At 39.4% G+C, this 24,122-nt stretch overlaps 1 protein-coding gene across 1 annotated transcript in view; it reads left to right on the plus strand.

Moving 5' to 3' along the window:
- Positions 1–24,122, plus strand: part of LOC139710917 (uncharacterized) — a 113,391-nt gene that overhangs the window by 83,681 nt on the left and 5,588 nt on the right. Inside the window, exons 32-33 of the mRNA XM_071622837.1 lie at positions 850–952; positions 3,056–3,160. Of these exons, the coding sequence (XP_071478938.1) occupies positions 850–952; positions 3,056–3,160 (208 nt within the window). The remainder of the gene's footprint in view (positions 1–849; positions 953–3,055; positions 3,161–24,122) is intronic.

The following is a 24,122-nucleotide window of genomic DNA, read 5'->3' on the forward strand; positions in this document are numbered from 1 at the left end:
TTTCATTACACCTTTATTGTAAATGTCATTGCTCTACCTTTAGGAGAGTGAGTATACCATGCAGCTGGAATCAAGATTATGAGGGACTTGGAAATAGACTTGACAAATGGATGAATAAATTGTCACAGTACCCGAAGTTCATTCTTTCCAGATATTTCCCGTGCGTCCATACCATCTGACATTTGCTCGTTTCTTCTTTTCAGGACAAAGTGCACACGCCGATATCACTATTATGGCATCAACTCCGCTTTCAAATTTTGCAGGGAGTGTCGCCTTGTAATTGGCCAGTCTCACACTCTGCTCGCGAGCAACTTCGTCCAATCAGAATTGAGTATAAAAATAAACCGCGTAGCTCAACCCATCATACACTCATGCACAAAAGAAAACAAAGCAAAACAACTTTGTGTAAATACGTCATATGTTTTGCTCTACCACGAAACTGAATTATTTTTCTTGCAATCCCAGGCTCTAAGTGTACAAAAGAAACAAGACTAGTAAATTTATTTCCATCCTCTCAAAGTTGTTGCCATGTTGACAGAAATAGATCTTTCTTCTGAAGCTTATTAATGCATCCCTTGTTTACTCTCGTAACGGTGTCCTCTCTGGTTAACTTTGAATGAGGTTGCCGAGTGAAAACTCGTTTCAAAACTTTGGCACTTTGTTGAACCACCGCCACTCTTTCTTTTTTTTTTTTCGGAGGGAAAACAAAACGAGTGCCCTCCTCCAGAAACACGATGCGAGGTACCCTCGTTTCCCCCTATCCATGGCTATCCGTGTGTCCTTGGACGAACACCCATTTTAGTGTTTGTTCTTTCCCCCTCTACCTCCGTATCGACAAACACCACGCAGCGGTAACCCGGATGTAGCGCCGAACAACGGGGGCAAGACTCTCTCCGAGACGCGAGAGTGCCAACCTAGATACGATGAAGGAAGGAAAGATAAATTTGAAACAGTATACTTCTGTGGCACGGTCCCTGGCATCTCAACGCGTTCGTAGGCAAATACCTTGGCACCAAAAAAAGAAAAATCTTCTTCATGGCCAGAGTCTAATTCTTGGCGAATCATCGCGCAGCAGTGAGAATCTAGCTCTTGTGTGTGAGCGAAAGAGAAGCCACCAAAATACCACCCGAAGAGACTATGTAGAGAGACTTGATGAATGGTATTCTGAGCACTCCCAACGCTATTCGATGTCATTAATTTTGTCTGCAACCAACAACAACAACAACAACAACAACAACAACAATAACAAAGAAGGTAGCAACCGCGAGCACATTTAAAAGCTGCATATTCATGTAGCTATAATTACATAAGACATCATCGCTCATAAGTTGGATTGATTGATGGGCGAGCCGCAGAGACAGAGACAGATAGACCGACAACGCGAACTCATTCCTCCCTGGAGACCCATTAGAGGTGATACGTTACGAAAGGTAATGCATGTGTGGCCCTTGTTCCGAGAGGAAATCAATCAAGAAAAAAAAAGACCAAAAACAAAGAAACAAAAACAACAACAAAAACGGGGGAAATGTCTCGCACAATTTGTCGTGTGTAAAGGCAAAATCCATTCAATCGATTAAGACGCACCGTGAACTTGGTGCTACCGTGGCGGGATAATGTCAAAACACTACGTCCCATATCTTTCATCCTGTGCTACAATTAGAGGAACCTTTCTTGGTATCGCTCTCCCTTGTTTCGCTTCTCTCCCCCTCTACCTCTCTATTACCCTCTCACTCTCACTTTCTCCTAATTTCCCATCCCTACCCCCCCCCCCCGTCTTTCTAGCTCAGTATGTTTCGTCATTCTCCCATTTCCTCACGTTTCTCTCTTTCTCTCTCCTTGTTTTTCTTGTTTGTTTTTTTTTTTGCTTCAATTTTCTGAAACCGAAAATTATACTTAGGAATGATCAATTGCACTGCCCTCGGCGTTGCGGATTACTGAGCAAGAATCAAAGCGAACTTCTACGCAGTATGTAAGGAGAATTCAGTTTTACTCTCAGCATTTTGTTTCTCATATTTGTGCTTGATGAGAAAAAAAAAGTCAAGGTTAAGTATATATTTTCAACGTCCTTTCTCCTTCCACCCTTCTGCAGCCCTGAGAATAGTTTTCGCGATGACTTTTGCTGACGTAAGCCAGGGTAAGCTCTTTCGTTCCCCTTGCGTTATTTGACTTTCTGCAGCAGTGAAAGTTGACTAATTGCTATTCGGAACACTGTTTACACATCGCCAGCTGATTACATCAGAGCCGTGCCAGCCCAACTCGCAACGGGAAATGGAAACGCCAGTCCTACAAAGAAAAGTGAGATGGGGGGGGGGGGGGGAGGAGATGGAGGGGGAAGGGAAATGTCCAGTGGTGGCGTCCTATCAATCTCTAGAGGAACTGATGGTCACAGTCACTGTTTGCATTCCTTTGGTAGATCCAAAAACATGACGATGGATACCAATCACCATCACTATCAATCAGCTCCTCAAATATTTGTCCTCGGGCCTTGTTGGCCGTTATGAATTACATAACGACTAAAGCTCCCTCCCTCTCTTATACCACCACCGCCACCACTAACGCCACCGTCCAATTTTGTTTCATCGTCTTTGCACTTGAAGAGCGCACCCCCTATACCGCGTGCACACCTAGGTGGTCTACGTGTGAGTGTTAATTTGGCAGCACTGATCTGTGAGTATGCGTGATTGTGTTGAATCAGTAAATATGACGAGAGACCGCTGTTTGGATTGGGCGAGGGTAGTCCTAGTTCATTAGGAGCGAGCTCCGGGAAGCGCGAAAAGGGGTATACGACCAAAGCGAGAAACCTCTCTCCGCGTTAATAATAATTCTCTCCTCCAGTACGTCAGCGAGTGGGTCTCGTCACCCCCCGTCGGGGGGAGGCTGTGTAGGCTGGCGACAGGGCTTGGTTACGGATCAACGTGCATAATGAATTGAATTGGGTCAGAGCGGTATCTCGGCATTGGAGACTGGCTTCGTATCGACGATGATTTCAGCCACCACCATTTGTCTTCTCGGCGCTCCTCCGTCTCCCGTTCCTGACCCCCGTCTCGTCTTACAGTCCCAGAACTCGCTAGGTGGTGAGGGCTCCGCGAGCCCGTTTCCAGAGACTTCAGAAAATTACGGCACCACTGACACACGCACTGTTTACTTTGCACAGTCAACGGTGAGATGGGATGAGAGGAGGGCATTCCGAGCATTAGGAGGGGGAGGGTGGCGATTAGGGGGAGGAGGCGGGAAGTGATTCCACATCTACCCGAGACGGGTCAGGGCCCGGCATTCGCGTGGAATTACTTCCCAGTGTGAACGAAGGTTTTCCGAAAGCTAACTGATGAAGCCAAGGCATCTAAGCAATGAGCAACATTTACTTCCTATGAAACATTGAGATGAAAAGCAATGGAATTCAAAGGGAAACGTGGAGATGTATCACGTGTTTGCAAACACGGGAGAAAGAGAAAGAGGGGGAGGGAAGGGATGAGTAAAAAGCAATAGTCACAATCAAATCCCATTCATTAGTTTACTACTCTTACCAGGCCATTAGTTTAATACGCTTTGAAAAAAAAAAGGAAGAGGGGACTCACTTGTTACAATGTCAAACACGGGCAACCCCCATTGATAAAGATTGCAATTACGGAATGGGAGATGGGAGAGGGAGGGAAGAGATTGAAATAGAGAGAAATAGAAAGAGAGTGAGAGAGATGGAGAGATTGTAGGGAAGGATAGCGAGGAAGTGGGCATAACATTACAACACGAACATCAACTGATACATCTGATTCAGAAGTAATGAGGTAGCCAAACCTGGTTTAAAACAAAACAATTTGTTCATTATAGAAAAGGGAGAAATTTAATTTAAAAAAAAAGAATGCATTAGTAGAAGACAAGAAATGTAAATAAAAACACAAAGAACTGGATGCAGGAGGATTGTAAGTTCTCATTTTACAGTTTAGCGTTTAGATGGGATACTTTTTAGATAAACAAAGATGGGTTATTGTTTGTAATTTAGTACATGATTCCTTACAGAATTGTTTCAATCGCACTATGAAAATTATGAAATGTGTAACTGTTTCGATTCTAAGCCCAAACAAAGAAAAATAGAATATGATCAAAACGCATACATGATTGAGTGTTACAGCGTTATCAATACTGGTTATTCCCATGTTTTATAGAGTAGCGGCATTCGAATGGGAACGAACCAAACCTTTGGATAACTCTTGAAAAATATTCTCGGTTCGAATCCTGGCCGCTGCGACTGCGTTTTACATAAGATGCGCCAGTGGAATATCTGGGCTCTTTGATGATTACATCATTGGTTTTATCCACCGGGGAGAACAGTGCTTTTACACTGAGAGGCCATCCTATGATTAAACTAGGCCATGTTATCATCATCATAATCAAAATGTGGAGAATGCAATCGAACATGAATGCTCTCCGAGGTCATATCAAAAATCCTATCCACGCTTTTACCACGAGGAGTTATAAGGATCGCCAACTTTCAACAGACTATTCCATCCCCCTGGTTCTAAATCTACATTTTCAGTTCAGTTCAGTTCAGTTTTATTCACCATCATTTCAGCAGTATAGTTTTGGATCATTGTATTCTTAAAACAACTCATGCTTAAGTTGTACGACATGCACATCAGACACAGTACTTCACTTGTCGAATAATGAGAAAATCTATAGGTTTTGGTCATTACAATAATGTTCCTTATATCGCAGTTGTATTCATATTCTGTCGGCGCCTCAGGTCATGTTAAAGGAAAGAACACAAATCGATAATTTCTCACGCGAGCCCTGTGTTTTATAGCTATGATTCCATCACCTTGGCACGCTTTACCCCAAGAATGTCAATTTGACTTACAATTAACCCATTTCTGCTCCCCGACCCCACGGCGTTTCATAATTAGGCTGCCCGTTTGAGATGTTGACACATATAAGTCCTGAATGCATTTCCACTTTACGGAACATGTTTTATTTGCAGCTATCAGAGAGAATAATATGTGACGTCAGCGTTGGTCTTTCTTTTTCGAAGAGAAATAAGAAGTAGAGATGGATAGAGAGAGAGAGGGGGGGGAGAGAAGAGAGGAAAATGTAATAGTACATCGATCTGACGGAGTGACAGGTTAGCCCTAAACAACCTCCTCACCTTATAATTTCTTCAAATAAACACGGAAGGTTGTGGTAGGCTGATTGGGTGACCGTAATAAGTAAAGGCTGAAATGGAATGTTGGCCCGAGGTGGTTCGCTTTTAAAGGGCAGATTCTTACAGAGTGTTCCGGCACGCAGTCTCCATATAATTATCTTACTCAACCTACACCGAACTGTGTATGTTCGCCTAATTAATTGGCCACAATCTTGAATTTCAGAATTAATTGTTGTTCGTGCGCACATCTTTATCTTTTAAAATGTTTCTGACATGGAAAGAAACAGCGAATGACTGCAGTTACTTTGGGAAACTTTTGAATTGTTCTATTCAAGCATGGTTGAAATCAAGCTAAACCAGCCTTACGATGGTTTTATATATATAATTATATATTTCTGTTTGTGATTGAGCACAAAACATTTACATTCTAATGTACATTTTTATACCTTTTTTTTTTTTGGGGGGGGGGGGGGGGGCTTGTTTAACAATATGCAAAGTTCTGTCCCCCATCGATATAGCCAAAATCCTGTCATATTTTTCGAAAGACAACGTGCAGATGTCATTTGCGAGAATCAAGTTGCTAATCACAGCTTTTCTTGTAACTATCTGCATACATGTAGTGTAGCTTAATTTTAATGAGACTCCACGTTTTCCTGGCGTGTATACGCTAGAATTGTCGTCGCCTGTTCCGTGGTCCTACCTTGGAAGCAACGGCTAGTATATACGAGAAGTTATTCGGCGTCTGGTCCAAAGACGGTGTTGCTCCCTTGAAGTTGAATGCACATATGCAAGGAGCAGTGCACGAGGGGGGAGCGGGACAGGCCTACAAAATGCATGGCATTAGTGGTATCGTGGGACTCGTATACTTGCGTGATCCGACATACCGCAGGCAAGCAACCAAGGACTGAGATGCGGGAAGGGCAACTGCTCGAATGAGGGTCCGCACCCATGGGGGAAGTCCCCTTACAGCACGACTCTGATATATATTTCTTGTGTGATTGGCATGTCCATACAACCTCGTTCTGCACTACTGGGGGTTACTGATCTCTCTGAGCTTAAAATAAGAAAGAAAATGGTGATTATGTCGATCGAATTTCAGATTTCCCTCTCTCTCTCTCTCCTGTTTTACATTCTCTTTTTATCCCTATTCAATGCGTCTCTTTCCCCGAGCGATCAGGCTAAGCTTGAACAGAAAAAGCCCACGTTCGGATTGACGCATTCGAGCAAGCCATGTAAACAGAACGGGACATAGCGGCTATCAAGTGGATTTGCTTTTGAGCCCATTGGAATTCCGATTGATGATGTTAACCGACCGTAGGGGTGTAGGGGGGAAGGTCTTAGCACTCTAACAAGAATTTGGGAAGGTTCAGAGAGACAGCGGGAAAATGGAAGGGTTGTCATGAATATACAGAAGTTGGTGAGTGTTGGTAGCAATTATTTGGTCAAACTTGCTTCCTGCAGTGTATGTGGTCCAGTGCCCTAGGGGTGAGAGATGCACTGTGTGCCGCTAGGATATGGAGACATTTCAGGAGGAACAATGATACTGACGTATTAAACGCAGGGGGAAAGGCACAACCCCGCCCCTCGCTGCAAAATAAAAAGAGAGTACGAATATACGATGCCTGACTGCTGCTACCTTTGGCCCACTTTCCCCTCCATTCCACAACAAAGAATTGTAGAAAAAATTCCACTTTATTCAGGCAGCTGGAGGTTCCATCAGAATCAGACCTGAAACAAGCCATTTCAGAGCCAGCTCATACGCACATAGATACAAATTACCTTTCTTTCTTTCTTTTTTTTTTCTCATTTGGATAGGCGCTTCACTCGTTTTCAAAGCGACGTAATTCACAACTTTACCTGATGTGATGATAAGCCAGGTCTGGTTTCCACATTGCGCATGAGCAGAAAAAGGTCATTTGTATACCAACAGGGCATGTTGGTTTTTAAATTCATAGAGATACAGCACCTGTCCTGTAATGATATTCAAGCAATCCTCTTAACTGGGTCTTGCCAGCACAGCCATCTGACAGCAAAAGTGGTATTCAGCAATATCAACAGAAAAAGAAATGTTAATGAATTAAATGCAAAACAAATCAAATGGATGCTTTCCCAAAATGTTTGATGGACCATTCTGCTCACATGGTCTACACAATATGTTCATCCTTTGTTTGAACAGTCATGACTGGTGACTTCCATAAATTGTTACGTCGGACAAGCTTATTCATTTTGTCGCTTTTAAACCGATTGAACTGCAACCAACTGAGAAAAATGGAAAGTCATTTGTACCCATGTGCACATGAGATAACTAAGAATTGGCCTAATTATGGAATTCATGTTCAAACAAAAACCGACAATTGGGGAAGCATCTATTTCATTATTTTGCTTTGAATTAATTGATATATCTTTTCTGTTCATATTGCCCAATATCAGGTATGCTCTCAGGTGGAAGTGTGCTCTCAGGTATCAAGTGTGCTGGCAAGCACACTTGATAACGATTATATGAATAATTATCATATCACTGATGCTCATATAAGTGAATTTAAAATCAAACATGCCTGTTGGTACAAATGACCGTTTTCTGTCATACACCAAACTAGTTGATTAGAAAAGTTTGCAATTTCTCAAGCAGTGAAATAAGCCAATTCGTAATTAGCTCATGTACACATTGGTAAAAATTGCCTTTCTTTTTTTTTCTCAGTTGCTTAGGCACTTCACTCGCTTTCAAAGTGGCATAATGCATAAGCTTGCCCGACCAGCAATATATGGAATTCGTGTTCAAACAAAGAATGATCTTGCTTTTAGACCAGGTGACCAGAATAGTCCGTCAGTTGACATTTTAGCAGGCATTCATTTCATTGTTTGGTATTGAATGAAAAAGCAGCCTTTTTCTTCTGAAATGCCAAATACCTGGCTTACTGTCAGGTGAATGTGCTGGCAAGCATCATTTAGATAAGGATCACATGAGTAATCATCACATCACATATATGCTTATCACAGTGAATTACTGAGTAACAAACCAAAACTGTCCTGCTCATGCGCAAAGTGGAATCAGTAGCTCGCAGACTATGCAAATTAGATAAAGGTGACGTCATCAACTCACAAGTCCCCGATGACCTACACTAATTTTCACTGAGTTTCGTTAAAAAAGAACAACACACACACACATACACACACACGCACACACACGCACACACACACACACACACACACACACACACACACACACTATTGACAACGAGAACCACTCGAATAAAACTTTATGATGCAATAACCTTGAACAGTGACTTATGCACGAGAGGGTTGTGTATTATAGTTGCTGAATATCGACCCCAAGCATAATTTGTGTAATTTCAATACGACATCATCATCTCAGGTGATTTTCATTATGTGGTTGTTACCAATATCACTATTTTTTTTATTTGAATTGACAATTGTTTACCTGTATGTATAGATATGTGTATGCATATTGTTTGTTTGTTTATTGTTCTTATCATCTTCTGTGATACTCTGCTGTAACGTGATACATGTGTACTCTGTTTTACAGCGCCATGAGTATCTTTTGAGGTAGAATGAGCGCTTCATAAGAGTCTCTCTATTATTATTATTATTATTATTATCATTATTATCATTGTTATTTTTATTATTATAATAATGATAATTATCATTATTATTATTATTATTATCATCATCATCATCATTATTATATACTCAGCGAAGCAAAGAAATATATCCATAATTTTTCTCTAAAGACTTCATACATGCCCGATTTTGGCTACACTTTAAACCATTCAATTGGTGTGATTTGACTTTGCTTATCAGTTTACTAATGGAAGTCAAACTTGAACAGGACGTGAAATTGTGCTTTAAACAACGCGTGACACTTTGTCTATAAAACAAAAGGTAGGTCGAAGTGCTTGATTCTACTTATCATCATGACCGATGTATGTACTTTGCTTGTTTCCTTGTAAGCGTATAGTTATCACGTGGGAATTTCGCCTTTCCTTCCTTTCTTTCTTTTTTTTTTTTTGCATAACAGACGTATTGTCTGCCAGCAACAACGTATGTCGAAAGGCGATGCGTTGTTGATTCTTTGCAGTGCAGTGCATGTCATCTTCACAAGACGATTAGCTAAGGGAATAGCGATTTGCTGAAGTATCAATTCCAGGCCATGCGTTAAGGCGCCGACTAGCTCGATTAACATACGATAGTGAGACTCCGTGCAAATCTGTTCATGCCATTGCATTGACATTTAGTCTTGTATGTGATATTAAAGTGAATTTCCACCCCGTTTTCAAGTTGGTTTTTTTATGTTCAGAGGAGATCAAACGAAAAGATTGGTCAATATCATTTTCAGTGAAATGAAATATGAAAAGAATGGAATAGTATGATTTGACATGTTTTCATGAACCAGTGATATCATAGTTCGTGTGTTCCTTTTGCAACCCTGGAAGCTAGATTCGTCTTTATAAGCTGGTATATTGTATAGGTAGGTAGTTCAGACCTTTCCTCAGAGTGATAAAGCTGAAAACTTCTGCACGATGAAGAGGTACACAATGTTATGGATTTCCTAATATGAACTTACTAAATAATCCTACCGTTGTTCTCAGTACAAAAGGGGAGCGTATTTCGAGTGACATGGGTTAGCTTTTATTTTTTTTTTTACTCTGAGGTGAATTATCGTAAGAGTTCATACACGATGTCGGGGACTTTATTCTTCAACCATGCAAAATTTCGTGACGTTTGCAAAAAAAAAAAAAAAAAAGGATGGTACGACCTTTAACATCAAATCAAATGCAAATCAATGATGTGATGACCTAGTAAATGTTTCTTTGATCTACTTACAAATTTTCACAAAATTTCAGATTTTGACTTGAAATAAGCTAAGAAAAATTGTTTCACTTCTTTTTACACTAAGGTATTAATAGTTCTTAAAGGGTCTCATATTCTGTCTGTTTAATATCACCTTATCATATTGTTTCAAGTCCGATCGATCGTACGATGGAATTGCACAACAAACAGAGCAAAGTGAAGCAAATATCGATCACATGCTGGTTTTTCCATTCTTCAGGAAAACAATAACAATCACAATTTAAGGGGTGGTGTTATGTGACGGGGTGTTACAAAACGAGCGAACCGACTTGCGTTCCGAAGGGGAAAGCTGCGATTGACTTCCAGATTAGCTTTCGGAAAGTGGGTCACTGTTGCAGCGGGCTGCCTGCGAAGAAACTCGAGCCGGTTACGTGCGTTGTCTAGCCTCTAGACGGACGAATTGAAATCTGTCGACGGTTGTTGGTGAGACTCTGCGTGGAGAAATGTAGAGAATTTCTTTACCGGAGTTGGATGTGGCAAAAGTGCGCTGGTAATAAAGGAGCAGGTTGGTCTCATGTGCGGCATTGTCTTGATAACATTGCGCGTCCAAGAACTTGGGAACTTACTTATGAAAGTGTGTTTCCTCGCAAAATTTGCTAATTATTTCAGCTCGCAGAACGACAATTCTTCCATTCCTTTCAATGATAGTGTGAGGTTAGACCCCCCCCCCCCCCCCCCACCCCACTCAAGGTTATTTAGGGCGGGCGTGTGCTCGTTCCCTTTCACTGCAAGCACCCCATCTAAGGACTGCCAAAATATCTGAACCCTCCCCCATACCGCTGGCTTTTCCTGCTTTGGAGACCCCCCCCCCCCCCCCCCTACACACACACACACACACCAAAATCCAGAGCACTGCTCAATGTATACCTCCTATTTCAGGTGAGTTCTCATTTCAACACTGATCTCAGGACACTCCCACCCTTCCCCCGGAGCTGGAGGGGGGGGGGGGGGGCAAGGGTTGGACCTGAGTGGATTTAACAACAGTCATAGAAGGGGAATCTTTAATGATAATTGTGCTCATTGTGCAGGGGTCTTAAATACACTGATGTACATCAAAGCAATCGATTCATGTTAACGATGGAAGATTATAACGTCTTGGCAACCAATCAAATGAGAAAATATACATTGAGGTCTGGTCACCATCCCCAGGGTCATCATCTTCATGATCTTGTCTTTGAAATGAATTTGCATCACTTCTGTATTAACCTACAAATCCTTAGATTAGCTAAGTGAAGTTTGTTCATACTAATGCCCAGACGGAAGGGGTGAGGTGCTGAGCGGAGGTAGAACTCCAACTGCAACAGACTTGGTTTTATTTGTGTTTTATCTGAAAAAGACTGTTCTACTCCAAATCTGTAAATCAAGTATTTATGAAGGTTAATCTTTGTTTGTACCTTGTATAGGTGCGAGGGTGAGTGAGGAATAGATGGTCAGGATGGTCGTATGAAATCTGCAGTTGGGAGGGTTTTTCATTGTCCCAGTAATCAAATAGTGACGAAGTGATAAGAAAAGGGAAACCGAAGACGCTCGGTTTATGTTCAGTCGGATGAAAAATGAGATTGATTAGTGTCATTTTTATAGACTAGCATTACTGGTGACTAGAGGTAAATTTAGCTTCTTGTCACTGAAAATAGGAAAGGAAAAGGACAAAAAATCACGCATTGTTTGTCCTTTTTTCCTCATGCCTGCCTTATTTCTATCGATAAGCTTCTTATTTTGGCATTTCTATCTTCAACAGATTCTGATGGATCAGTATTATGACTTTGACTTAATTATGACCTCTTTTTTCGACGAACTTAAGAAAAACAAAATTGACGACAAAAATGTCATACAAATTGACAATCTGCAGTAAAGGGTAGGTACTAAACACTGTTAGAATGAACTCATGCTTCACATCTTGGTTGGGTGAATCAGTAAGTGATTAATATTATGCAACAGTGATTTTCATATAAAAAGAAATAAATACGTGAAAATACAAAAGACAGCCATTTTGAGCGGTGCTCGTCGTTTCGAAATGAAGAGGTTCCAGAGAAAAAGAAACAAACATCTGCAAACTAAGCTATTCCGTATCTTTACAAGAATCGATCTTTATGCGTACGTCTAAATAGGTAAAAAGTAAAACAAAACAAAAGGAAGACATTTCACGATCGATGTAGTTCTGTGCTCTTAACACTGCCTAAATAAATGACTTACTATAGATACTAGATGGTGTTACGACATCCAATGTACTACAGCGGGTTGTGTGTCAGACGAAAAGTTCGCCCTCTGTTGTTGGTAAGCAGAGTCTGTTGTTTTACGTACACTGACAGAGCAGCCAAGAGGTTTTTTTTTGTTTTTGTTTTTTTGGATTTTATTATTTGTTTATGCAAAATGCATAAGGATTTCAGTTGAAGTTGTTTGCTATTACAGGGTATATCACGAGATATTTGAAACATAATTTTGAGCAGGAATAGAAAAGAGTGTCTCGCGCGGTTTCTCTCGCAAAGTGAAAAATGAATGATTTGTGTGCATGTTTGTGTGTGTGAGGGTGTGTGTGTGTGTGTGTGTGTGTGTGTGTGTGTGTGTGTGTGTGTTTTCTCGTCAAAAAACCCCACCTCCCCCTTCGACTGTTGAGATCTCCAAAGCCTATTTCATTCTCAACATATACGACATGAAACGTATTTCTATTAGTATAGTCAGCAAGGTAAGAACTAGCGATAGAAAAGCGAATGACAGAAAAAAAGAAAGAAAGAAAGAAAGAAAAATGAGGCGTATCATAGTTCGGGGCGCCGGTCTTAATTGAATTGGTTCGGGCAGAGAATTAGAGGAATTTTAGCGCGATTCGCATCACTCCAAACTTGACAACTATTTGTAAACTTGACGACGGTCAGTGCCTGTAGTGATATACAATTCACAAAATATTGCTCTTTGTTGGAAGTCCCCCCCCCCCTCCCTCCAGCCTTCTTATTCTCCACCTCTACATAATGCATACCAAATGTATTCATCACGTTCGACTCTGATTATGTTGTAAATTTTCAGGTCGTGTACTAACACAACACATGTAAGGCACAGTGCTCGGGATTGCGCCTTGTCTTCCAATATCAGGCGACACCGCAGTCTGCTTGTAATACAAGTACAGCGTGACATTCGATTACAAACACTCGTAATTCTTTAAAACAAGGATGTTCTTTCTATTTGGAGCAACCTCATGGGATACTCAGTATACTTTTCCAGCCACGGGAAGATATTAGAATTTGTGAAGTCAATCATATATTTCTTTGAGTGTTCCACGGAGAAACAAGATGTTGCTTTTAATAATGTCCTGAAATAGCATAACTCTGTATTGATATTAATTTTCATTATAAATGGACGTGATGGAAGATCTGTTTCTTCTTCTCTTTTTTTATAGAATAAATCATCGTATGATACAGTTGTAATGTCATATAAGAATACTAAATATAATGTAATAATATAATATATGATAATAACAATAATAATAATAATGATTATAAGGTCTTATTTACCCAGGGTAGCCTCTTCAGTGTTACCACTGATCTACCAGAGGGCCCTGCCATTATTATTACCCTGGCGTTGCCAGGTATACCCCATTTATACACCTGGGTCGAGAGAGACATGGTGGGTAAAAGCATCTTGTCCAAGGACGTAAGCACTGGGCGGGATTCGAACTCGAGTCCTCCGATCGGGAGTCGGGAGTCTTATCCACTATGCCACAGCGCCCCCACAAATACTGGTTATCACAAGCATCTTTAAAAAAATGCCACCGAAAGCCATTTAAAAAAAAAATCAAAACCTTTAAACTAGCGCAGACGATCAGCGTCAAGTTCTAATGAAGGTGTTTTTTTACTTCCTTAAATGCCCTTCACTATAATGTGGGTTACCTGTTGAAGGTTTGTGTGAACAGCAAAGTTCCCTGAAATGAGTAAGTAAATGATGCATTGCATTCTGAGATCACTGATGTCGAGACACATTGTTCATCAAACCGGAAAATGCAGAAATTTAATGAATTTGCCTTTAAAGACAAAAACAACAACATCCATTAATTAATCCTTCAGAAAATGGCCTGCTGTAAGCAAGGATTTTATTTATTCATTTATTTATTTACTCATTTATTTATTTATTTATTTATTTATTATTTATTTATTTATTTATTCATTCATTCATTCATTCATTTATTCATTCATTATTTATCCTTCATTTATTTATCTATGTTGGGATTGTTCATCCGTTAAAGTTGATATTGGTCTGCAACCGTTTGCTACCATTTGGTCCCACGACAGGCTGCAACGGGCTTCAATAGCCATCGATCTCATTGGGCCACAGAAGGGCATTCACAAATGCAACAAACTGTCGTACAACAAAAGCGACTAGAAGAGACCGTTGCACGAGTAAGTTACATATGCTCGCATATACTCCTGCGAGTGGTCGTGCATTCTCATGCGAGCGTTTTACGAGTAATTGGGAGTGGCCTAACGCCATGCAATCACAATCGTCGCACCAATGATCGCATGGTCGTGCGAATGGACGTGGGATCACACGATCGCTCGTGCGATTGAATGAGACCGGTGCTATTGTTCGTGCAAGTGGCTTTGGGTATCAAAATTCCCTCAATAGTACTGACCGGCAGGCGTCTTCAAGTTGAACTGCATAGGAGTAAAAGATGAAAAAAAAAGAAAGTTACAAAGTAGAGGAATGGGTAAAGAAGGGTTCTGTTGTATAGGCTCAGTGATCATCGAAGAGCAAGCTGAGCAGCCAGCGGTAACAGATGAAAAATAAAGGTGCCAGCGCTCCCTCCCCACCTTGATCAGCAGCATCATCCACCCTTCTTCATTAAGGCCTGAGAATGTTCTGAAACTCATCTCCATGTGAATCCCCCTATACATATGGCCTACCAGCGAGTGATAGTCGCATACATTTCTATAGTCCTGCAATTAAAGTATACAACGTTGCAAGATGTAGGACTTGTCGTGCAACAGTTTCATCGTCTCAGCACATTCACATCCACTCTAAAGACTTGTCTTTTGGAAGGTCGCCAGCGTACGTGCTAGTAAGTGTTGCGCGTCATTTAGTCTACCCAATGCGACCAACAAGTGGTGCTATATGTTTTACAATACTCGTATGGCAATTGCACAACTGGTTATACGACCTTATACTGGTGAATCGATTCCATCTGGCCGTGACCACCTCGGGTTCGTGGGGCAGCTTGCGACTGCGACTGCTCACCAGACACCAGGCGATCGGTCGTGCAACACCTGGAGAGAAAAAAAAAATGTTGCAGGATGTGGCAAACTGGTCGCAGACCATCTAACAGTAGTATGCTCACTCCTAGATCTTTGTTTGGAATGCTATTTTTAACTGGAATTTGATGAGTCCATTATTGTCCTTTGGACTTGATGAAGTTGTTCATGTGTAGTGAAAACTGGGACTGCTGAAACAATAGCTGTAGTAACGTTTTCAGTCAGGATCGTAAGAGAGAGAATTAGTGTACATAGAATGGAATCTTATCGGCTTTAGGATACTCTGGCATTGAAAAGCTATATCTAGAATTAAATGGGGTTCAAGAAGAGAACAGTGCCCTTATCTCCTCAAGGAAGATTATACAATGTATAATTGACATACAGTATTTATATGTACTTATATCTTACGTCAAAATGCAAGAAATGTACTGACATGGATCAACGTAACTTCTCTATCAAATTTGAACAGAAATGTCACATATCAGTCAAAGGCTTTGGAGCACTCAGAATATGTGTTGCTGGTTTATATACATTTGATGTGCCTCATGCGGACTTCAGGTTGAATTGCCAAAACATCAAAATTCATAAATGTTTTCCCCCTATTTCAAAGCTGCAGTTCTTTGCTGAGGTAAGATTACCGGTATGTCAAAGCCATCTCGCGTGTGACTATACGAATCCTGTTGATCGCCCATTCTAGCTGTAGGGGTGGAGGATTAAAACAAAATTCTGGAGTAAAATATCTATGGAGGAATGGGCATGAGATAAAACACGCTGTAGTTTGACACAAGGTTCTTATCAACGCCATTTCATGAACGATTAAACGATGATTATACGATTGTATTCGATTTAGCGTCTAAATGGATGTTATGTACCATTTCCTAGACTAATGTCTTGTATTGTTGTTTTTTTATACGCACGTTATAAAACGTCGATCCAATGTCCTTTTCTCCTTTCTACTTTTCTGCAGTTTATTCAAATTGTCGTCCCACTTTCTCTCTTTCGTATCAATTTCCTCTTACCTATCCACGACTTCTTCTTTTTTTTTCTCCGTAACTGTGTTATTGATGAGTTTGGCTGTTTGTGTTGCCGCATGCCGTATATTTATAGTTAATTCTTTCCATTTCTCCTGATTCATCATGCACTTTTAATTTTCTACATTAATCCTTGTTGAGTACAGACGACTTCAACTTTGTGGTTCTGGTCGGGGGCGAGCTACGTTAAGCATGGACTAAAAAAATAGAAAGAAGAAAAATGCTTTCACCACGACAAAAATAAGTAACGAAGTCACCGTAAATCGATAACTTATTTGTAAAAGACATAATTTCTCATCATGTCTGCGCTGTGATTAATGCGTTCTAATGTTTATCTCTGGGCTGTGTGTCGCCCGTGTGGTGCGATTAAGCGCTTGTTGTTGCGTGGAAATGAGAGAAGTCTTTAAGAGGGACACCAACATTATGAATGAACGAGCGCTGAATCGACCGCAGGTGTTCAGATATAGAAACATAACAGAATTTGTCAAGGATCAGAATCGCATTGCACATCCCTTGGCAGAACATAACTCATAAACTTTATCCGATGAAACAATGTTCACGAAGATTATTGGATAATCTTCTTGCAATGTGACTCTAGATCGTGATATGAAATGGAGGGAAATTTTTCTTGAGATATTTTTGACAAGACGTCTTACTGTCATTGAAAAAGGATCAAATAACGAAGGCTGCTAATTGAATGCTCCTATCCAGCCCGAGTGAATTCTCTCTCTCTCTGTTGAGCTCATAAATCCCTAAATTAAACCTGTGATGACAAGCTTGCTATCACAAACGTGATATATTTCATACTCGGGTAAACAAAGGGATCAACTCAGCTAGCAGCGAAGCCTGATTTATACCTCGTACTGCTTCTCAAGGGGGAAAAAATCTAAAAAGCAAGACATTATACAAGCCGCTCACCAAGTTTTACCAAAGGTTGCATTGGCATAATTTGGGACTGTAATGAATACTTCACGGGTAGTCTGCTTTGTTAGATGAGATGTTCCTATCTCGCTTGGGGTCTTGCGAATTTATATCACTTTCCTCGTGGCATAGCTGTTAAATTTGTCAGCACAGAGAAACCTTTGAGACCCGAAAAACAAAAAGAGGAAGAGCCTACATGTGTAACGCCTACAACAATTCTCTCATTCATAAAACCGAAGTGAAATGTATTTAGCCTGCATTCAGTTATGCAATACCGCATTGCGGGTCATGTTCGTTATTCCGAAGGTTTGTTCTTCCGAAGATTCGTTGTTCCGAAACACACGAAATCCGTACACCTATAGGTTCGTTCATCCAAAAAAAATAAAAAAATCAAGAATTGAGAAAGGGTTCGCTAATCCGAACATTAGTGGCGTTTTTCCAAAGGTTCGTTATTCCGAAAATGAAATAAGGTTTGTTTGTATTCCGAAGGCTCGTTCATCAGAAAGTAAAATAAGGTTCGTTATTTCGGACGTCCGTTAATCCGAACATGAGATGAGGTTCGTTATTAAATCCGAAATGTGAAGACAGTGCATGCGAACAAACCTTCGGAATTAAGAACGTTATTTCGTTTTCGGATTAAAGAACTTTATTCAATTTTTGCATCAACGAACCTCCGGAACAACGAAACTGATTTCATTTTATTTATTTATTTATTTTTTTTTGGGGGGGGGGGAATAACGAACCTTCGGAGTGACGCACTTACCCCTGTATTGGGTGTTTGATATATAGACAGCATTAACAGAGACTTTGTACAAGTTGATAATATATTGTGTGAGGAATTTGCTGCTCGTTTTGGGGTCTTGGATGTGCTAGGGTTTTTCTAACTTCATAGACCTGGTGCGTATACCGTCGTAAGAAAATAATTTGTCCTCTTTTAAAGACAAATGTGAGGTTAGGAATAGAGTACATGCATTGCCGGGGATACATCTGTCAAATGAACCTCCAGGCAACATTATGCCGGAAATGCAGTTTGTTTTATGCATCTGTCTTATTCCGAGGAACAATTTAATCAATACCTTTAAATGAGAAGTCTGCTCTGAGATTTAGTATGTGTGAATAGAAGCAGAAAAATGAGAGGAACAGGACAATTGGAGTTTGAGCAAATTTTGATCAAAACTAAGAAGATAATGATTTTTTTAAAGCTGTGATCAAACACAAATTTTGGCAACCCTATGATGTAGCATGTGAGCTATTACCTTCCATTTTCCTTCTGCATAAAGTTCGATAAGATTTTATGTCGTTGTTACCCAGGGAGAATATATATATATATATTTCCCAGTTTTTTGTCAGAATTTGCTCAAGCTTTCATTGTCCTGTTTTTCTAACTTTTGCACTTCTTTTCTCGCACAAACTAATTTTCAAGTGGATTATTCCTTTAAGTATCAAACCTGACAGTAAGAGAAAATGCCTACCTTTATAGGTAGCTGCATGGATCAATTTCGTTTACGTGAGCGAAGAGGGAAGACGGCAATAGGATTTTTTTCTTCTGACTTTCTTTCTTTTCTATTTCTTTTTGTTTTGTTTTGTTTTTGTGTGTGTGGGCGTTTTTTTATTTTTTTGTTTTTGGGTGGCAGCTCACAAAAGGCTATTTCAGTCCTAACTGTTATGGTGTGTGTGACAATGCATTCATGCTTCAGAACAATGCATTCATGAACCCATTGAGTCCACAATGACGTATACAGCAACGATTAATAACTATTAGAACAGGTATGCCTATGCAGCTACCAATTATACACAAAACCTCGCCACGTTAGCGCGTATACGGACGGACTCTGAACTGGCGTGTGTGTCAGTGTGTGCATACAATCGTGCTTTCGTTGGAATTTGACCGCAATTAGCAGGCAATTGAAAATGAAGGTGACTAATGGAGAGTTAATGTGTGCCACTAACTAATGTTAATAGCTGTTGACGCGTAACTTTCTCGTCCGTAAACACCAGCTGAGTTTTGTGTGTCGAGGAAGGCACAAGAGTCATTCAAGCAAACCGTGGTGGTGTAATTAACTCTCTCCTAATTTACCTCGCAAATTCCCACCGTTCAGAAGAAAGTAAAACGAAGTCACATAATTATATATAACATGGAACCGTTCGTAGAAGTCAGATGTGGGAGATCTGTTCCACGAACGCCCAGGTCAATTTACTACGGTGAGCGAGCATTTTACTTATTTGTACTTTGTCCCATGATTAAGAGGAGGAAAAACACAGCAAATAAAACGACAAACAAATACATTATTCGTGCAACACTCGCAAGTTCCAGAAATCTGACTTTGAAAGTAAATCTGGAGTACACTAACAGGGCACTACAAATATATTGGCTGCACAGAGTATAACAACACACATTTAAAAAAAACACAACTAAAGTAAACCCATGCTTGAAAATATTCCAAAATCAACTCTTTCTGGAGCATGTAGTACTAGTAATTGAAAACCTAGACGTACAAATAGTTAATGAAGTACTAGTAGGCGTTTAGACTTAGATCAGTGTGTAGATGCGTATCGTATGCATATCTTTTTTTTTTTCTCTCTCTCTCTAAAATTGTTACACACGTAGGTTGTAATACACACAGACACACAGACACACACAAGTAAGTGAGCATGCACCCGTAATGTATGACTGCATGCGTACGTACGTGTTCGTGTGTGTGTGTGTGTGTGTGTGTGTGTGTGTGCATATTGGGCACTGACAGAGGTTGAAAAAAGTTTGAATTTTTGTGGAATGGGAAAGACAGTATCAAAAGTGGTATTATAAGTCAAGATTACGATGAGGGGGATTAAATGACAAATTATAAACTGTTTATTCAAGGGCAACGATTAGTTTGGTTGAAACGTTCGTTGTATGGATATAAGAATATGAGTTATGGAAAAGGTTTTGATCGCTGTTGTAGCTCATTAGTATTTAGATTTATATTCCTTTAATGATGAATTATCGGGATAAAAAGATTAGTGGGTGTAAGAATATGGATGTGGAATTTGAAAACCCGATTATCTTTGATAATAGAAATGTTATTTTTGAAAGGGAAGATTTTTTAAATCAAAATTTGTATTAAAAAAAGAATATGCAGAATTGATCATATATCGAAGAAAGAACATGTTAAGCCAGTTCAATATTTTTAATCTTAGGTAAGAATGGTATTGATCTGTCAAGAATCATTGATTCTTATGATTAGGCCTACATATTACCAAATGATTTCAAGAATAAGAGGATGATCGTTAAATTTCAGCACACAGATGTGGTTGCATTTACAGAATTGAAGATTTTAGGGCCAAAATGCAATTAAGAGATGTAAATGCACGGAAAATGTATGATTTTTTTAATAAACAATTTGCAAACATTGTATGAATTAAAGATAAAAGATGGCCATAATAATTTTGAGTATAATAGAAAAAGATCAGTAAAAGAAATATTTGTTAGACAAAGATCCGCAACTCTTCCCAGTAAACACAAAGAATTTCAACTTTAGTTATTACATGGAGTGCTTCACACTAAAGAGCAAGTTTTATTTGGTTTTGTAGCAAATAGTTTGTATTCTTTTTGTAATCAAGAAAAAGAAACTTAAGAAAATGTATGTCTGCAATGTCAGATATAGTACAAGATAATTGTATGGGGAGTAATGATTTCACATTATGATCTTGTGGAAATACGTGATATGCATTGAGTAGGCATTTTCGTTGAACTGTCCAGTAGCTCAGCGAGAATCAAATTTGTTAATTCTTTTATTATTTTGTTGAAATATATTTCATTTATCAAAGTCAAGGAGTACACTACAGACATTTTACCATCTTTTAACATAATTCAGAAAAGAGTAGTGAGAGGAAGAGATTTGTGATAAGTGGATACAAAATCAGTAAACTTCTGAATTTCATTAAGTGGCATACAGTCATATTGTGAAGCTGGTGATTGTTGTTATACAATGTTATTATATCTGAACATTCTGAAACTGTACCTCCTTCTTTTTTTTTCTCTCTATTTTCTTACCGCTAAGAGGCATTTTGATATGATAACTTCTTTATGAATATTGCGAATGATAATAATAATAATAATAATAATAATAATAATAATAATAATAATAATAATAATAAGGATTATTATCAATAATCAAAATAACAATAATAATGATAAAATTATTATTATTATTATTACTACTATTATTATTATTATTATCATCATCATCATATCACTGTCATTATTATTATGATCATCATCATCATCATTATCATTGTTTTTGTCACTCTCATTAGAGCTTGACATAATTTTTATCATCATTCCATCGGAGGAAAGAGTGTTAAACCTACTGAACATAGCACCGACTGGGAAACCTACATCATTACGCGTCAAGGACTATCAATTTTCTACTTCGAATGATTTCTTCTCGATAAAGGTAAACGGCCGTCATGAGCACAACGCTTAATTTTACCTTTGCTTCCAAGAAACATCCCCATTGAGACACGTGAATCCAGGGGAACCCGAAATATATGGCATTTATCAAAAACTAACCATGAATATAACCGACTCTTGTCCAAGGTAATGAAGCTATAAAAGGAATATGACATGTCTTTTATCATGGATGAGAAATCGTAATGCATTTCATTCTATGATTCTATCATATAATCGTCATATTTATTACGCCGTGGGTGAGGGAGTTAAACGCACATTAAAGGACAAAGGGGTTTCTCTTCACAGATAGTGGCCCTTCTTAAGAGCTCTAGCTTAAAGGTTGACTATCCGGCTAATGGTAATATCACCCCTTTAGCATCTCTTGGACGTCTAGATCCGTCAATCTCGATAAAAGCCACCGTAACCACTTCCCATAGTGTACAACTCTCCCTCGATTAATTGAGAGGCGGAGTATTGCAAATGGCCGCAGTAGGAACACTCATTATTGCCGTCACCTGTTAAGGGGATATGTATCACTAAATTGAATTTTGCTTGCCATCAAGGTCAGGCCGCGAAGGGTATAGATTTTAGTCTTTAGTTTGTTAGATTTTTACCTGCCCATGCACTGAGATGAAACTTTCTTCGGTAAATAATCTAGAAGTCAAGGACAGCGGTGGGTGTCCAAATTTGCAAGCACTATCAGCAGATTAAAATTGATTCTGTCAACATAAAAAAAAAACTTGTTCTCTTTGTGAGTGACCATGTAGTGTGGAGGCGTCTAAGAAAAATCTTATAACAAGAAGAGAAAGAGAGAGGGAGATAAACAGATGGAGAATAGGGAAGAGATTACGAGAAAGATATACGAAGAGCGTGAAAGAGAGCCAGAGAGGTGAAGAAATGACTCTCTTAATTTCCAGTTCTAAATATGCATTATATCATTTCATTAAGTTTCCACGCAAATTATACAGTGTCGTATTTGCAACATCCATCCATGACAATGTAAAGTAACCATAAAGACTATAATAACTATAATTATGTGTGAACAATTAAGACAAAAACACTATGCACCCTTCGAATGATATGAGATTTTGAAGTTAAACTTGCAATTCCGACGAGTGAAAATATGAGGAGATCACACAGTCATATCTGAGGTATCTGACATAACAATGAACAATTATAGCACTTAGAGAAAAGGAAAGAAAATTGGGGGGAAAAAAGGTATACAGAACAAAAACAGTTTTCATGTTCCAAGAATCCTTCTTTTTTCTAATTTCTCACTAATGTTAGCGTGCCTGTGTAGTATACGCTGGAATTCCTGCCTAGTCCCATCCTCGGCAACGTGAATTGGGTACGGATAAGAAGAATCTGTTGCGTAAACGGCAGTGTGATAACGCAGCGCTGCGGCGAGTGCTGAAGAATTTATGCCGAGTCGCTTATGACACTGTCACCGAGAAACATCTAGGGATATGTGGATGGCCCAATGTAAATGTTCGCACGTCATGCAGGTATTGTTGGTTTCAAAGAAGGGTATAATTATGTCGCATGGGCTACATTTTTTGCCCTTTAGTTTCCTTATTTAATCCATAGTCATGTAAGCCCTTAACGATTTTTGACACGTTCCATAGTATTACGAGTATCAAGCTAGTAAGGACAAACAGGTTACACCGTATTAGACACACTCATAGCTCATAACCACTTCACACACTGTGTGCATCCGTAACAGGTGACAAAAAAGTAAACAAAGTGATGTACCTAAACAAAATTTCCGTTGCTTGGAAGGAGAGATATTGGACCAACACGGGCGATGATTGTTCCACGAAACGATGGAGTCAAACTTCAGTTAACTGTCATTAACCCGTTGAAGACTAGTCACGAGTATACTCGGGAAGATGTGTATGGGAAATGCATGTTATAGCAAAATCAGCTCGTCCTCAACGGATTAATGCTGCTTTGAGTTGCAATATGGTCTCCATTATCGTATGTATCTTCTATATATATTACAATAGTGCAGAAGAAAGCATTAAGTTTAGAAGTGTGACTACTGATACCAGTACAGTATATACAATATTGTATATATCCGTGTTTTATATAAATAATATCCATATATTTGTATAGAATACCCACACAAAGACTAATCGATATGATTAATGAGAATGTCAGATGACGAAAAGCTGAATGATTTCATCTGTTTCAATGGTTGGCTACATTATCAAATTACTGTTTGACGACATTCAGAATGGTTCATCTGACTCCTGAGAAATAATCACTCATATCCTTTGTTCCCTTCTTTTCTAAACTGTTTGAACATATACCACTGCTTTGCTGGTCTCTATTACTCCAGGTAAATTACAAATAGAGGCTGGGACGGGTTTATGTGAACGTTTGGGTAACACAACGATGTGAGTGAACTCCTGAGTCGCACCCTTCCTAATGATTTCAAACGCCCGCGAGAATTTTCGCTAATCTGTAGTAACGTGAGAGGTCCCACCTCTGGACCTATG

Source organism: Diadema antillarum, unplaced genomic scaffold, assembly GCF_040938485.1.
Source record: "Diadema antillarum isolate AM-2024a unplaced genomic scaffold, OU_Dant_1.0 seq00001587_RagTag, whole genome shotgun sequence".
Taxonomy (NCBI): Eukaryota; Metazoa; Echinodermata; class Echinoidea; order Diadematoida; family Diadematidae; genus Diadema; species Diadema antillarum.